Source organism: Glycine soja, chromosome 5, assembly GCF_004193775.1.
Source record: "Glycine soja cultivar W05 chromosome 5, ASM419377v2, whole genome shotgun sequence".
NCBI classification, from domain to species: Eukaryota; Viridiplantae; Streptophyta; class Magnoliopsida; order Fabales; family Fabaceae; genus Glycine; species Glycine soja.
Window position 1 is genome coordinate 41,081,573 of NC_041006.1, and position 17,327 is coordinate 41,098,899.

Genomic DNA, 17,327 nt, shown 5'->3' on the forward strand with positions numbered 1-17,327 from the left:
AAACTAAACATGCAAAGAGTTGCCATGTTTAATAACTTTTTATATATCAAATTTTAATAATTCAGCGATTGAATATTTTGATATTATCTCAATGATTATGCATAATAAATTTTAGAAAAAATGTATATTATCAATTAGGTAATTTATTGTCACTATGTTGTATTTAAAAAAAATACTGTGCAATAATTTTATTTAATGAACTGAAATAAAATTCTACAAATATTAATAAACTTAATTTATTTAATAAGAACTTTCATTTTAATAGATAAATTATTAAAATTTGATATACAAAAAGTTATTAAATAGAGCAATTCTTTGTGTGTATAATTGTTGGCATAAATAAATAAAATGTAAGATTACATATTAGTGTGGATTAAGTTACTTTAAAACTTTAAAGTAACTTTTAGGATAACTATTTTGTTTAATAATTTTTTGGTTAAATGATTTATTTGGTCTTTATCTTATTTTTTTTGTTTACTTTGGTTATTTATCTTTTAAAATGTTCACTTTGATTTTTTATCTTATTTAAAAAGTACAAATTGGTCTTTCTATTAAAGTGAAGACTAGCATTGTTAATTATTTCTCTTACTGCTTTCTTCATTCTTTCTCGCACATAACTCTCACCACTTTTTCTCAAATCAAGCTCTCCAAGGCTTTGTTATTTCCCAAACCCTAACCCTAGCCCAAGCCCTAAACTCAAAACCTCTCAATCTCACCCTCCCCACAAATTCCTACACTTTTCCTTTGCCATCCTCTGCATTGTCACACTGCTACAAGGTAGCATGACAATCAGTGTGTCCGTGCACCACTATAACCGCTCCCCTTCATTTTCATCCTCCTCCGATAAACATTTTGGGACTGGGTCAAATCAAAGTCAACAAGGATGAGAAGAATTAGAGCGATTGTGCATCTGGTGTTGTGTTTTTCATATGTGTATCTTTTAGATCTTGAGTGTTTTTTTAGATGTGCATCCAATGTTGCATTTTTTAGATCTTGAATTTTTAAAATTTACTTTTTAGATCTTGTGTTTTTATTTATTTCATTTTGGGTGCTCAACCCGTTTGGAGCTTCATGTTTTTTACTGTTATTATTGAATGGATTAGATTTAAGTTGTCATTAGTGATGTAGGTTTGAAGACTATGCTCTCAAGTCTAAGAAGAGGGTAGAGAGAAGAATGAAAAGAAATAACCACTTTAATTTTTTTAAAGTTGAAGTTACTGTTTGTATTGGAAAGGACTTAATTGAAGCATTTTAAAAACACAAAGGACTAAAATGAGCTTTTTAGAAGATAAATGAGCAAAGTGAACAAAAAAAAAATGATAAAGGACCAAATAAATTATTTGACCTAATTTTTAAGATTCAGTTGATTTGTTAAAAAGCATAGTATTGGACAACACAAGCATAATTGTACTGCATTTAATTATTTTTTTTAAAAATGAGATTGCCAAAATTGTTGGTTTAAGTGGAAATGAACTTTGTTTCCTTAAGTAATATCTCAAATTTGAGTCTTATAGATGAAAAAACGTGAATGAGAAGAATATTGATGGTTAATTAGATTTTCCAACGGATACTAATCATCAATAAAGTCAATAAATACTTTACACCAATGTTATAGTTACTCACAATCATCATTATTGTCATCATTACCTCCACCACCATTGTCGTTGACATTCCCGCCATCACAATCACAAACATTGTCGTCACTACTATCAACATTGACATTTTTACCGTCACAACCATTACTATTGTTATCCTCACCACAATTACTACTATCATTGTAGTTGTTGCTGCCAACGCTACCATTATTATCGTTGCACCATCAACAATCTCACTACCGCTATTATTATTGTTATCATCACCATTATCATTATTGTCGCCACCACCATATTAGATAACTAATATGAATTGTATTAAGGTAATTGATATTAAAAAAGATATTATAACAAACTTCACATTTTTTTTGTATTGTCCATTGTCTACCTATCAAAAAGTTATCATGTAATTTAAGGGAACATTTTATATACATTAATTAAGTTTTTCATACTTGGAATATAGGTCATTTTTAAATTACTACCTAACATTCATTTTTTTCCAATCAAGTACCTGAAAAGAAATTCAGTTTCATTTTACTACCTGTCGTTAGTCGTCTTCTGTTAAGTGATGACGTGGTAGACAGAATGTCACTTCATCAAGTCTTGTCATGGACATCTCATTGTCACGTCATCACCTTCAATGATATGACAATGATGTGTCAATGATTAGGCATAATGACGTGACACTTTATCTGTCGCATCATCATTTAACAGAATGAGACTAACCATATGTAATAAGTTGAAACATAAAATTTTTTCATATAGGTATTTGACAAAAAGTGAATTTTTAGGTAATGATCTAAAAATAATGTATTTTTCAGGTATAAAAAAATTATTTAATCCATATATAAATGATATTTTGCGATCTATGATCAATGTACACATGTACCATATTATGCATTTCTTCACTTTTCTGTCAATATTCTCAAGACCCAATATATATATATATATATATATATATATATATATATATATATATATATCACCATTTGAGCTTGTTGATTCTCTTTTAACTATGTCCAGATATTAAATGTATGCATCTTAACTCTTTAATTTCACATTTAATACTATCTTATTAATCTAGTTCAGTTAATTAAGCATGATAAATTGATAGATAAGTTATTGTAAATTTCAAATAATGTTTTTTATTCTTACCAATAAAAAATATCTGATTAATTTAATATATTTTTTTATTTTGAATGAAGAATTATCTTAAAATAATAAATAGGATAAAGTTTCTTAAGTTTATATAAAAGTAAATTACATATATGTTCATCAAGTTATTTTAATTAATTTTTAATTTTTTAACAAGTTTACAAATATTTAATCAAATAAAAGTGTTTGAGAAACGATTTTTTTTATTGACTTATAAGATTTGTTTTTAAACATAATTTAAATTTACGATTACCATTTTTATTTTTATTTTTAATAAAATAATAAAATTCATCATTTATCATTTTATCTAAAATTAAATTATTTATTTTGATAAAACTCCTCCTTATCATTTGTTAACTAAAAAATATTTTTCATATTGGTTTAATTATGTTTTTCATATATGAAAAATAGACCATTTTTAGATTACTACCTAAAAATTTATTTTTTATCAAATAACTACATGAAATATTTTTTTGTATCGATTTACTACCTGTTTAGTCCCTTTCCGTTAATTGATGACTTGACATACATGATATCATGTCATCACTTGACGGAAGACGAGGAATGACATATAGTAATATGAAACTGAAATTTTTTTCAGATACTTAATTGAAAAACAATGAATGTTAGATAATAATCTAAAAATAATCTATATTATGAGTATGAAAAATTTAATTAAGTCAATTTTTTTTAATCTCTAAAAATCATGTTTCTTATAAATGTTATATAGTTGACATGATGTTCCTTGGAATGGAAGACATAAACATTAAAAAAAATCATTTCATGAGAGTGCTATAATCTTTTTTTCCTTAAGTACTCATAGGAAAAGAAAATAATATGATAAAGTACTACTAAGATTTTCCATAAGCCAAAATTAACTTATATAATGTATATGATAAAGTACTACTAAGATTTTCCATAAGCCAAAATTAACTTGTATAATGTACACCTTAACTTTTGGAGAAGTCAAGTGAAAAAAAATCTATAAAAATTAAGTATATAAGTTAATTTCAACCTAGATATAAGGATCAATTTAGTTTACTTACTCATTTTCTTTTTCTGTAAGTGTATATGATTTTTTTTTTATGTAAACATGACCTAAATAAATTTAATTTCATGTATAATATACTTTTTTAAAATATGAATAAAGATTAACTAAAAGATTATTTAACTACAAATGTTCAATTTATCTCAATTTTTCTGTGCATGAAATCTTGGGATAATATCAAAATATGCAACTGTTAAATTATTGAAATTTAATATATACAAAAAAGTTATTGAAAGTAATAACTCAAACAAGAATTACTCCTATTCCCATGAAAGCAGTACAACCAGAGTGAGAACATCCTACCATTCTTTGACAATGTAACAAAAGTCTTACAATCCACAAGAGAAATCATATCGACCGCTGTTTTCGCATGTAGTATCCGGCTATCACTTAAAAACATTCTAAATGATGAAATTATAAACAGAGAATATTTCCTTTAATTTCCTGTATGCTGCAACGCAGGGACTCTGAGTAAAAAATGGAATAAACCCAGAAAACTCAGAAAACGAAACAATCAAAATACAGCCATAAGTTCGGGTTGCTATCATATTAAACTCATGACTTTGTAACCTCGCTTCTCAAACACTACACAGTATATTTGAACTCCTATGTTGATGTATTATTCAATGGGAGGGTCGAAAACCAAATCCTGCGTTAAACAAAGAATTGCTTTAAGTGTCATATTCACAAGGGTATCTTCACACAGATCTAAAGGTAGATGAGAAATTGGTAATGATTGGGGGAAACCTGATCGCACACAGGGCAAGTTTCACTTCTTTCCATCCATTCCAGAATGCATGCAAGGTGAAAATGATGGTCACAATTTGTTGCGAGTTTTGGATTCTCTGCATCATATTCTGCCAGGATAAAAAGATATACATCCATCATCAGTTCTCAACTTTAACCAAAAACAAAATAACCGTTACATAATAAATGGCTTAATTAATACCATCAGCTAAAGAAATTATATAAAAAGCTAAGAAAACATCACCTTCTAAACAGATTGGGCATGCATCTTCCTCTTCCACTAAATCTATAGGTTTCCCCGACTTAGCAAGTTCAATTTCGGAACCCTTTGCAGAATCTAGCTCCAGATCAGTCTGAACTTTGCACTCGGATTCCTTCGGCTCTTCCAACTTAGCTGAGGTCCCATGAATGTCTCTAGCAACTGGTTCTTGAATTGCATTAGAATTTGTAGAAGGCAAGGAAGTATTATTCTTGTCACTACGAATTTCTTGAGCCGCAGGTGGAGTTTGAGTGGTACCTAAGGTAACATTGAAAGGGATAGGAGCAGGAGGAGGTCTATAAGTATCAGGAGATGAAGTATCTAGATTAGTATCAACCAATAGCCGCCCAGAGAAAGCAGAAGCAGCACCCGGGTGAGAAGATAGAGGAACATGCTCTTCTGATGCTCTTGGATACTGCTGAGAAGAGAATGCAGCAAATGAAGCAATGCTATAACAATTGATATCACAACCATGGAAAATAGACAATGGAAAATTGGAAAGCAATTATATACTAATAATTACCAAAAGTAGACTTCAAAATCTCATCAAACAAAACATAAAACAGGTCCACCTTACAGGTTCTGAATTTTATTTTATTTTTTTATCAAGAGCAAAATAACCATTTTGGTCCTCTAAAAAATTAGATGTTAATAGGTTAACCCTCCCTTTATGAATGCATCATACTACTCTTTCAATGTTATGCCATTAAATTGGTTCTCAAAGTGACATCATATTAGTTCTTAAAAACACTGAAACTGATGGCATTCAGTTATCACTGGAGGACCAATTATTTGTTTCTTTCTAATAAATGGAGGACCGTAAGCTAATCAACTTCGCTTATTATCAGTTTCTTTTCTCACATGGACAGACTTCATTAAGCTTACACTTTAACCTTCCCTTAGTAGATAGAAAACCGAGTTACAAACATCCTCCGTGCCAAGTCTAAAAATCACACATCTATGTAGTATTACACAAACTCTCTTCCTGTTTGGGTTTGTTGAAGAGAAAATACTGAATATTAATTACTGGAAACTTTTTCAAACCTAATCAAAGCAGTGAAATCGATGCATGTCCCGCAACAATTAAATTAAATCCTTCTCAGAAAAGCAAAGTTAGGCTAAAGCAAAAAAATAAAAATAAAGTAAAAGCACAAAATTCAAACATGAAAAGCACACACACATAGTAGTACGCAGGTGGAGCGCTCAACACAGTCTCCTTAGAAGAACAACAACAACAGCAACCGCCCATCACGCCTTATCTCCAGCATCCAAAAGTAATTATTGCCACTGAGTGCATCATTTCACCTTCATCAGCATATACACGCAAAATTCCTTCAGATAATTAATTAATATAAGACCATTATTTAAACTTAAACAACACACACACACTGATTGCATCATTTCAACTTCATCAGCATATACATGTAAAACCCCTTCGGATAAGTAATTAATATAAGGCCATAATTTTACACTCAAGCTACACACGCACACACGCACGAGAGTGAAGAAATCATTCAGGTATCGCAAATTCACGATCGTGCGTGCGTGGTAATTACTCTACCTCGCCGAAAGAGAGTAATAATACCTAACTTTCCGAAACACAATCCAATTCATCAAGACGAACTATTAACAATAAGCAAAACAATCAGAATGAGATGCGATTGATTTGAAACTTGTAAAACAGAGATTAATAAGCGTAAGAGATAAATCTCACGCGGAATTTCAACGAATTCAATTCGAAACAGTCATCAAGCAATAGTTAAGCTGAAAAAAAGGAAGGGGAAAACGCGATGAATTAGGTACAGAAAATAAAAATTGAAAAGGACAGAGGATCGAATAGTTGAGCTGAAAAGCAAGGGAAAGGAGGGGGGATACGAGTAAGTGATTAGTAGGAAATCAGCAGAAAGAAAGGATTGGCGATGGAGAATTGAACCTTGAGATTGAGAATTGAGAATTGAGAAATCGAAATTGAGAAAGAGGAGACGAAGACGAAGAAGAAAATGCGCCAGTAGTTGCTTTCGTTGGTATTTGACACGATGATGTGTTGGTGAGTGTGCGAGTGCAGCAGGGCAGCTTTACGTGTACGAGAAAAAGAATTGCACGGAAAAATTGAAAATTCCTCCACTTACCCCTTCTTCATTCGCTTTCCTCACATCTCAACCGTTCACTTCATCAAACGCGTTAAGATTATAAACATCAAACAAATAAATAAATACTCCGTTCTATGATATCATGGAAAAAAGGATCATTCACCGCTTTTTGTGTACTAGTATCTCTTTACCTGGATAAATAATTAATTATACGTTAAAATAAATGAAAGTGATTACTTCATCTTTTTATAATTATAACATCCTTTCCATTTAGGTCATTTTTAAAAATACTTAATTTAATTGAAAATTGTTAATTATCTGTATTATATTTTAAAATAATTATTTTTATTTATTTAATTATTTTTTACTAATATTTACAGAGATAATAATTAGATAAAAATATATAGGACAAAATTATTAATATATGTATAAATTAAAAAAATCATAAAAAAAGACAAACAAATTTTAAAAAGAATCCTATAACTATAAACAAAGAGAATATATAAAGATGGTTAACTAAACTTTTCATATGAAGATTAATTGTCGATAAAGTTTTGGTAAAAAAAAAATAAAAAATATTAACCATTTAAATGAATCTTAGTATTTGAAAGATTAGTACTTTCCACTAAAAAAAATACTTGATTGATAAAAAAACATAAAATATAAATTAATAACTAAAATAATTAACCTAATTTAATCAAAATATATTTACTATAACTATCTTAATTATTGTATTTATATAATTTTATGAATTAACACTAAATAACAAATTTCTCTAAAAATGTATTAATTTATTTTTAAACCTTATAAATAAAATAAATTGATAACAAGAATACTTAAAAAATAATAAGTTCATAACCAATTGATTAAGCACAATTGATTAAGCACAAGTGATTAATGTGTTCAAATTAAAGTTGAATTATTCGATTTTGATTCTTGACAAAAATAATTATTCGAATTTCTAAGAGAATTTTTTTTTTTTATCACAAGCATGATTAATTTGCATCCAACCGTTACGTTTAAAATGAATCAATTCCTCATATAAAAAAAATTAATTAATCTTAAAAAAAAGATATAGAGAGTTAAGACTGTTTTACAATTTTTATATTCAAAATTATATATATATAAAAAGTTGAAAGTTATGCTGGATGGCTTTGTCATTAGAGGTGATCCCTTTATGAGAAATGGCATTGCAAGTTGCAAGTGAGGGTTGTCCTTTGTGCTCAACCTTGTCGTTTTCCAAACAAGGTGTTTCCTGAATCGGACATAAGCTGCTGCAAGCAGTAAACTGATATTCGCTTCATAAAAATGGTTAACAATGCATCATGTTTGGATGACCAATATCCAGCTAGTAGTTTCTTCTATCCTTTGTGGCTTTTCACTTCACTAAGCTGTATATAAGAAAATAATCTGCTCTTTTTTCTTTCAAAAACTTGCTCATTAATTTAATATTTTCTATTCAGGGGGTAACTTGTCAGTGGGCGACTATATTTTCAAGTATTAACTTGTGAATTAATAAGTTTTTCTAGTGTGGTCCCGTACATCAAGCGTGTTGTCGTGTAATTTTTTTCTTTTTATATTTATTTTATTTATACATTAATAATACAGTAATTTAATTTAATATTGTAATAATAAATCATCTCTATGATAACATGAATGCATTGTAAAGTCGTAACCATTTTTTTTATATATATTTATTTTGTTTTGTCCATTAAAAATGTTAGTGCTCTCTCAATGTTTTAAATTTATTGACGGAATATTAATATTTTTAACGAAAAATGATTAAAATGAAATTTTTGAAAATATAAAAGATTATAATAAAATTTTTAAAACTTAATATAATAAAATGAAACTTATGAAAATATACAATAATAAAATAAATTTTTTTAAACTTAATGTATCAAAAACACTCAAACATTATGGACCAAAGTTAATATTTAGCCTAGAATTTTAGAAGTACAAAAAAAAAATCTGAGGGGTGTTAAGAAAGAAAAGGGTTTGAATAGCGGGCCCCAAAACTAACTGTTTTGGGCCGGCCCATAATGTTTGGGTGTACGGAACCTGCACTGTCTTCTCCCTCGCAGTTATTATTAGCGGTAACGGAAAAATGGATGTATAAATACGCAGATTCGGTCGCGCTTACATTCTCGTTCTCGATTATTGATTTCTGCAGTACTTCATAGAGAAAGAACACTTTTAAAAAATAAACCCAAAATTTAAAACCCTAACACAATCCATTGGAATCATGGGATACGGTACTTCACCATTCATCCAAAATTTCTAATCCATCTATGGAATTATATATGCAATAATAATAATAATTCTCTTTCAATTTCATAAACACAGGCGAAAAAGGAGGACGACCCCCGTTCAAAAAGCTCAAGGCTTCCACTAAATTCGTCAGTTCATCTTTGATACTTCGTTCTTTCTTCTGTTTCTGTTAAATTTATCGTTTCTCACATTGTTTGCAGCAGGAAGATCCCCAAAAAGGAATCGCCTACGATGACGATGGTTATGGCGGCGAAGATGCGTACGACGATGACGGTAATGTTCATTTTAATACTTACAGATTTACTTATCCGTAGGATTGTTGTATGGGTCACGCACACGATGATATATTGATGATGAATTGAGGGTTTTACAGATGGTAAAACCAAGGATTTTAGCAAATTAGAGCTGAAACCGGATCACCCCAATCGCCCTCTGTGGGCCTGTGGCAATGGCCGCATATTCCTCGAGACTTTCTCCCCTTTATACAAGCATGCTTATGATTTTCTTATCGCCATCGCCGAGCCTGTTTGCAGGTAGAAATTGTTAATATGAGAGAGATATCAAGTGCAATGGCATGTTAAAATGTTGGAACTGTACTTATGTGTTTGATGTGTGGGATGGTGATGCATAGGCCGGAGTCTATGCACGAATACAACCTTACTCCACACTCGCTGTATGCGGCTGTTTCGGTTGGTCTGGAAACAGAAACAGTCATAAGTGTTTTGAACAAGTTATCCAAGACCAAGCTTCCCAAAGAGATGGTTAAATTTATACATGATTCTACTGCAAATTATGGCAAAGTGAAACTCGTGCTCAAAAAGAATCGATACTTTATTGAATCCCCGTTTCCGGAGGTATAAAAATGACGCTTCCACTTTCTCTACATCTTGTGTTCCTATGGTAAGTGGTAAGATCTCATGTGATTCATCGTACCATATTTGGCAGGTATTGAAGACATTGCTCCGGGATGAAACTATATCTCGATCAAGGATTATTTCTGAGGTGTGTAATAAATTTTCTATTTTGTGTGTTGGGCTCCAACTTGTTTGGGGTGTGGCTTTGGTTGACCCTTTTGTTTAATGTCTTTTTCATGTCCAGATAAATATAATTGGTTTGTTCCCTTACATAGGCCTTGGTGATGGGCACAAAAATAGTTATGTTCCCAGTGTGTTATCCTTAGTTATTCTTGGCTGATTTGTTGCCCTACCTGTAACTACAATCCAGTATTTCCTTGTCTGTGGATATTTGTGGGGCACGTTGGATTGAACTCCTTTATTACTGTTTGGTTTCTATTTTGATACTGCTAGTGCATACCTTAGTCATTCTCTACTAAAATGCTGCCATGTTATATTGAATTGGTTGCTCATAGCTCTTTTCTCCTTTTGCAGATTATTGACAACTAATGTGAATTGCTTTTTCTGACATTACCAAGAATATTGTGTTGTCTTGCTGTGTGCATTCCTATTGCTAACTTTTCCCATATTGCTGTTTTTTGTTTAGAATGTAAATGGAGATGGATTTACAATCAGCAAAGCAGCAGGTGAAATTGAAGGCACTCATGATGAGTTGCTAAATGAAGCAGAAGTGGCAGCGGTTGCAGAAGAGAAAGAAGCCCATTCATTTGAAATTGATCCTTCTCAGGTAATGTATGTGTGAGCTTCTGGAGAAGATTACAGTATTTTTTACTCTCTTACTCTTGATCTGTTTGTTTTTTATTTTATGCTAAGAAGCACAAATACTTATTAATAGTACCCTTTGTGTTGGACAGATGTCAAACACTGCAAGGACACTTTGAATATTTCTAGCTGCATTTTATATTTTTTACTTTTTATTTTAAACTTCTGTAACAATACCATAAAATTTAGATAAACTATAGCATTTTTGTTATGTTTACAATGAATCATAGTCATTTTGGAATTTTCACAAGTCATTTTGGAAACATGAATCCTCTCGTGATTTAAGAATTTTATTTTATGCTTATTTTAGATTAATTTTGCATGTATTATAGCTGTATTATGTGCTATGATTTTAAAAATTTCCATATTTCCATGTTCATGTTGAATCATGTCTGTGTCTCGTGTTATATATCCATGATATTTAGATTTTACATTATATTCCCAAGTCAGACCTCAAAATTGTTGTCTTGGGAAATGATGCTGGATTAGGTCATTCATGTTTCAGAAAAAGAAATTGGATGAGTTAATTGTATTAAATTTAAGAAAACAAAAATGAATATATACATTTATTAAAATTAGAGCTAGCTAAATACACTTTTTAATGCTACATTCTTACTTCTCTATATGATGCAGCTCTGGCATTGTTTGGAGTGCTTTTGGTTGCCAGTGATAAGTGTTAATTCTTATCACTGTTAGTAGTTCATGACTTATATTGTAGAATTCTCCTATACTTAAATAATAGTGTCAAAATATTCCATTAGTTTCACTACAAGAATATTCTTAGAAAGTTTAAATTTTGTTTGGGGAAAAGTTAATGAGAGCTATTTCAAAGAATAGACTAGATAGTTATCATAAATCAGATTGGAGTTTTTTCTTATAAGCCAAGAAATATTATTAAACTAAGTGAAAGCATAAGAAATGCTCACTTAGCTAAAGACATTAATACATAGAAAAGGGGAAAAGTATACTCAATAGAATTTTCAACCTGACCCAATTACATATATCCATAAAATGCTGAGGGAGAGCAATAAAAAACTGAACCCATTAGGATACATCAAACTGTTATATTTAAATTTTTCTCATTTATATGCAGGTTGAAAATGTAAAGCAACGTTGCTTGCCAAATGCCTTAAATTATCCCATGTTGGAGGAGTATGACTTCAGAAATGACACGGTGAGTAATGCTTTATATGCATGTGCTACTAAACAACGTTGAGGATTATAATCAATATATTTACTGATGTTAAAATCTTACAAATTTATGGTCATGGAGTTTAAACTTCATGTGTGACTCATGGAGTATAACTCTTTCAATGCTGCAGGTGAACCCAGACCTTGACATGGAACTAAAGCCTCAAGCACAACCACGGCCATATCAAGAGAAGAGCCTTAGTAAAATGTTTGGAAATGGTAAGGCTGACAGCATTTGCAAGGACATATGTCACTAACAGTTCACTCTTCCCATGCTAAATTTAAGGGTGGCCACCAACTGTTATATTTTAAATTGATGAAATTGACTTCTTGAATTATTTGTCTTTAAGTTCTAAAACACACCTTTCCAGTTTTGCATATTTTCAAGACTATAATTTTCAGCATCATTTTTAAACCAGTGTAGTGCTGTGAAGGAAAATTGAAGTTTTAGTAAAAGAAAATATTCAGACTTGTTTTAGAAGTATGCAAGCTTTGGTCAATGTTTTTTTTCGTTTTTTTATTTTTTTTACTTGGAAGCCACTAGGGTTAGCGGTGAATGCGGGTAGGAGTCCCCCCCCCCCCAAAAAGAAGAAATCCTCTTAGTTTCTTTTATTCTTTTAAATAACTTTCGAAATTGATGTGTTGGTATGATAAAGAAAGGTTGACGCTTGCCTACACTAGAGATAAGTTACACTGATCCTTATCTTTGATGCATAACTACACTAGAGATAAGTTACGCTAATCCTTATCTTTGACATGATTTTTTACATATAACTGTGGAAGTTGATGTGTTGGAAATCCAAAGTTATGTTTAAAATCAAAGATAAGGATGAGTGATTTAGTGTAACTTATCTCTAGTGTAGTTAAGAGTCATCTTTTCTTAATGACTCAAGTAACAGTATGTCTGCCTTGGGTAAATTGCATATTGAAACATAAATTACTTCTGAGAGCAATTTAATGTCTGCCACCTCAGGTAGAGCAAGATCTGGTATAATAGTTCTACCCTGTGGTGCTGGTAAGTCCTTAGTTGGTGTTTCTGCAGCTTGCCGGATAAAAAAAAGCTGCCTCTGTTTGGCAACAAATGCTGTTTCTGTAGATCAGTGGGCTTTCCAATTTAAACTATGGTCAACTATCCGAGAAGAACAAATATGTCGTTTCACGTCTGATAGCAAAGAGAGATTCCGTGGTAATGCTGGAGTTGTTGTGACGACATATAATATGGTTGCTTTTGGTGGTAAACGGTCTGAAGAATCTGAAAAAATCATTGAAGAAATAAGAAACAGAGAATGGGGATTGCTCCTCATGGATGAGGTAGCCACACAACTTTATGATTATATACTCCCTGCCTAAATCTTAAGGTTGTTCCTTATGCATAATATCTTGGCATGATAACCAGGTGCATGTGGTTCCGGCCCATATGTTTCGTAAAGTCATCAGTATCACTAAATCTCATTGTAAACTTGGGCTCACAGGTATGCCATTTTGCATTAGTTTAATGTTGCTTTGACCATGACCTTAACCTTTTCTACTAAGAGTGAGGGATTGACTGTTGGAATTGCAGCTACACTTGTCAGAGAGGACGAAAGGATTACAGATCTGAACTTCCTGATTGGTCCCAAGCTGTATGAGGCAAATTGGTTAGATCTAGTAAAAGGTGGATTTATTGCAAATGTACAGTGTGCTGAAGTATGGTGTCCGATGACAAAAGAGTTTTTTGCCGAGTATTTGAAGAAAGAGAACTCCAAGAAGAGGCAGGTAAGGCCGATTGGAACATTGTAAATCTTTGTAATTGAATATTTAAGGGGTGATTATGAAATATGGGTTCTGCTGAAAAAATTGATTATTTTCCGTGATAGACTGCATGTTCGGTGAAAGTGGTTTTGAATTTTTATTTATTATTTGTGGATTAAAATTTTTTTTATTAAAACTTTTAATTAGTCAAAATTTGTTCCCAGTTTACTTGCTTGAATTCACTCATCTTAATTGATTATCTTTACATCTACAGGCACTTTACGTGATGAATCCTAATAAGTTCAGAGCATGTGAGTTTCTCATAAATTTCCATGAAAGGACACGTGGTGATAAAATTATAGTCTTTGCTGATAATCTGTTTGCTCTCACTGAGTATGCTATGAAACTCCGTAAACCAATGATATATGGTGCTACAAGGTGCTGAGGCCATATATTGACTTTTTTATTGGAAGCTGTGATTAGGGTTCTGCTGTTTTTGAACCTTCTTTTTTTATATGCTGTACAGTCATGTTGAGAGGACAAAAATTTTGCAAGCATTCAAAACTAGCAAAGATATAAATACTATATTTCTTTCCAAGGTATGTGTTCCTGTTTTTTTTAATTTTATTTTGAGGCTTATTTGCTTTACTTTTATTCGTTATATCAAGGAAAATACTGGTTTGTCATCTTGATGTCCATCAATATGAACATTTGAATGGGTGTATCTTCACAAATTTTGTTTGATTACCTAGCATTTTGCAACATGTAGAACTAGTATGTTCTATACCTGCCTGCCTTGGTGCTTCCTGCGTTCCTGTTGATGTTATTAATATTGTGTGCTATTCCCTGTTAGCATCTAATCCCCACATGCTTTCGTATATATTCTCAGGTGGGTGACAACTCAATTGATATTCCTGAAGCAAACGTAATAATTCAGATCTCTTCACATGCTGGTTCAAGGCGACAAGAAGCCCAGCGTCTGGGTCGTATTCTTAGGGCCAAGGTCAGTTTCTAAACGCTTCTACATGTTGTGGTCTATCATACTTGCCCTACAGATTGAATTTTAATGTTCAAATGATGATTGATTGATTGTGGAAACTGGGGAATTTTCTGCTGCATGTTGTTTATGTTATCTGTCAGTAAAGCATTGTGCTTATGGGTTGGCTGACATTCAAATTAATGAATTAAATGCCAGGGAAAGCTTGAGGATAGGATGGCAGGGGGCAAGGAGGAGTATAATGCATTTTTTTATTCCCTTGTTTCAATTGATACCCAGGTATACATTTATTCTATGCCAAGTCCTGTATTCATTCATCGGATCATGCATTCTTTGAAAAATAAAACTATCATATGGGATATTTATCCTGTATTGTGCACTTTGTCGTACTTGTATTTGCAGGAGATGTATTACTCAACTAAGAGACAGCAATTTTTAATTGATCAGGGTTACAGCTTTAAGGTTAGGTTCACTCCATGTTGCATTTCTAGTTATTTTTCCTAGAGCACACATGGGTTTGTACATTTGCTCTACTTTGTTTGAAGTTTTCGATTTACTTGGAATAAGTGGGAACGAGCTGAATTTCCTTGTGATAATGCATCTGTTCTTTTTTAGTGAAACAATTTCAACCAGTTGCTGCTTTGCTATGATGTTCTTTGGCTACTTAAACGTTATGTCCTTGAAATATACTGTAGAGCAAGTTGTTAGTGTTAAAAGCACTTATGGATTCTAAGTTTTCCTGTGGTGTATGTTATGTTTGCTATAACCTTGGTTATTTGTTTGTTCACGTGAAGTACTCAAGAAGGGCATTATATTTGGTGAGAAGGAAGGAAAAGAAAGAAACTAGCTAATATATTTGGACTCAATCTAAGTCTAAATACGTGGTTACTTCCCTTTCTTCTCTTTCCAAATCTCTCACCAAACAGTGCATTAATGATTAATTAATGCATAATTACCTAATTTTGTTGAACTGATTAGTTTTCAAAACCTATTGTAATCGTAGTTCCGATGCCAGGCTTGATAATTTTTAATGTATGTTGGCCTCCATAACTTTCTTGTCAAGATTTCAATCTATATATGCTTAGATTTTGATAATACTTGACAGGTAATTACTAGCTTGCCTCCTCCCGATGAAGGGCCTAATTTGAGCTATCATCGTCTTGAGGATCAATTGGCACTTCTTGGAAAGGTTTGCATCCTCATTCCCTTTTGACTTAGAATTGAGTTGCTCATTGCCAAATAACTAATGTGTATCTATCAGGTGTTGAGTGCTGGTGACGATCAAGTTGGATTAGAGCAACTAGATGAAGATGCAGATGAAATAGCCCTTCAGAGTGCCCGTCGTTCTCAAGGATCCATGAGTGCAATGTCAGGCGCAAAAGGGATGGTTTATATGGAGTACAGGTGTGTTATCCTTTTTTTGCCTGAAACAATATAGTATGCTATGTAGTAATTTATCTCAAGCTGTTGAATTGTCTTTTTGAGATCTTAAGAACCTTGATCTGTTAACTGATATACAAACGTATAGATCTTTGGTCATAATTGCTTTCTTCTCCGTGCAGTACTGGGCGTAACAAAGGCCAAGGACAGATCAAGAGCAAGCCGAAAGATCCAGCGAAGAGACATTTCTTGTTTAAAAGAAGATATGGCGCAACCTAAATGGTGCACACCTGCTCTGCGAATAGAAACGAGCACCTATGTGGCGGCTTTGTAATGGTACAATACGAAAGTAATCAAGTATGCAGGATTTACAGCCTTACTTGACACAATGCTGGTTGCCTTTTTCATAAAAAAAAAAAAGGAGACTTGTATACACTGAAATCATTGGATGCTTCGAAAAGCAGGCATAATGCTTATTTTTCAACTGTTCACTTTATGGAGATGTGGTCAAACAGGTTATTTTTTCCTTCATGTGAACAAAGAGGCAACCAAGGCTATATTATACAGCCTTCGAAAAGGCAAATTTGTTTACACCCTTGTCTCAACTCAACAACGGTTTTTTATCCGGCACCAATTTGTTGAGGCGTGTGACTTTACTTTTTCCTCGTCATAGATGTGTAGTTATTTTTTCCTGGTTGTTACAGATGTTTGACTTTTTTTCTTCAAACTTCAAAGAATCAATTACTGAAAATGTCCATCAGACTCTGACAAAAACGTAGAATGTTAAAGGAAGAACATTATGGCATTGCACCACAAATAGACAATAGACACAAGCTCAAAGTTAATTAGCTAAATATTAGCAATCTTGAAATTACAAACACAATAACACATTCTCTTTGTTACAAATAAACCTTGATAGTGTCCTGAACATTTTTGGACTTTTTTAGTTGTTTTCTTTCCTTCTTTTATTTCTTTTGGATTGGTACTTCGTGTTATTTCTTCTGAATTTGAGTCAGTCAGTGCTTGCATAGAGATAACAATCTGAGTGAGTAGAACAATGTTGTGTAAAGTTACTCTTAGAGTGCGTTTGGATGGAGAATTTTAATTGAGGAAAGTAATTTATTAGAGAATTTAAATTTATGTAATCTAAAATTCATTGTTTAGATGTTTTTTTAAGAAGAATTTAAATT

At 31.9% G+C, this 17,327-nt stretch overlaps 2 protein-coding genes across 11 annotated transcripts; one reads left to right on the forward strand and one right to left on the reverse strand.

The window, feature by feature from the left end:
* Positions 1-3,967: 3,967 nt before the first annotated feature.
* LOC114413395 (probable E3 ubiquitin-protein ligase RHB1A) lies at positions 3,968-6,958 on the reverse strand. 9 transcript variants are annotated; one of them, XM_028377791.1, is made up of 6 exons: positions 6,735-6,890; positions 5,982-6,106; positions 5,060-5,219; positions 4,787-4,963; positions 4,543-4,652; positions 3,968-4,444 (listed from the first exon to the last, which is right to left on the reverse strand). In XM_028377791.1, exons 2-6 carry the CDS (start codon positions 6,048-6,050, stop codon positions 4,415-4,417), a joined length of 546 nt encoding a protein of 181 aa, XP_028233592.1. In that variant the 5' UTR covers positions 6,051-6,106; positions 6,735-6,890; the 3' UTR covers positions 3,968-4,414. The 9 variants fall into 9 exon arrangements, with proteins under 9 accessions (XP_028233592.1, XP_028233584.1, XP_028233588.1 ...); XM_028377783.1 differs by adding an exon at positions 6,516-6,565 and having other exon boundaries at positions 4,787-5,219; positions 6,735-6,886; XM_028377787.1 differs by adding an exon at positions 6,516-6,565 and having other exon boundaries at positions 4,787-5,216; positions 6,735-6,884.
* A 2,044-nt stretch (positions 6,959-9,002) lies between these two features.
* On the forward strand, positions 9,003-16,894 carry LOC114413397 (general transcription and DNA repair factor IIH helicase subunit XPB1-like). Of its 2 annotated transcripts, none has more exons than XM_028377792.1 (20): positions 9,003-9,146; positions 9,238-9,290; positions 9,363-9,435; positions 9,536-9,695; positions 9,794-10,016; positions 10,108-10,164; positions 10,663-10,803; positions 11,932-12,012; positions 12,161-12,248; positions 13,003-13,340; positions 13,426-13,501; positions 13,591-13,784; positions 14,035-14,198; positions 14,287-14,359; positions 14,650-14,763; positions 14,956-15,036; positions 15,160-15,219; positions 15,863-15,946; positions 16,019-16,161; positions 16,320-16,894. In XM_028377792.1, the coding sequence occupies exons 1-20, from the start codon at positions 9,137-9,139 to the stop codon at positions 16,414-16,416; spliced, it is 2,310 nt and encodes a 769-aa protein (XP_028233593.1). In that variant the 5' UTR covers positions 9,003-9,136; the 3' UTR covers positions 16,417-16,894. The 2 variants fall into 2 exon arrangements, with proteins under 2 accessions (XP_028233593.1, XP_028233594.1); XM_028377793.1 differs by having other exon boundaries at positions 9,366-9,435.
* Positions 16,895-17,327: the final 433 nt, after the last annotated feature.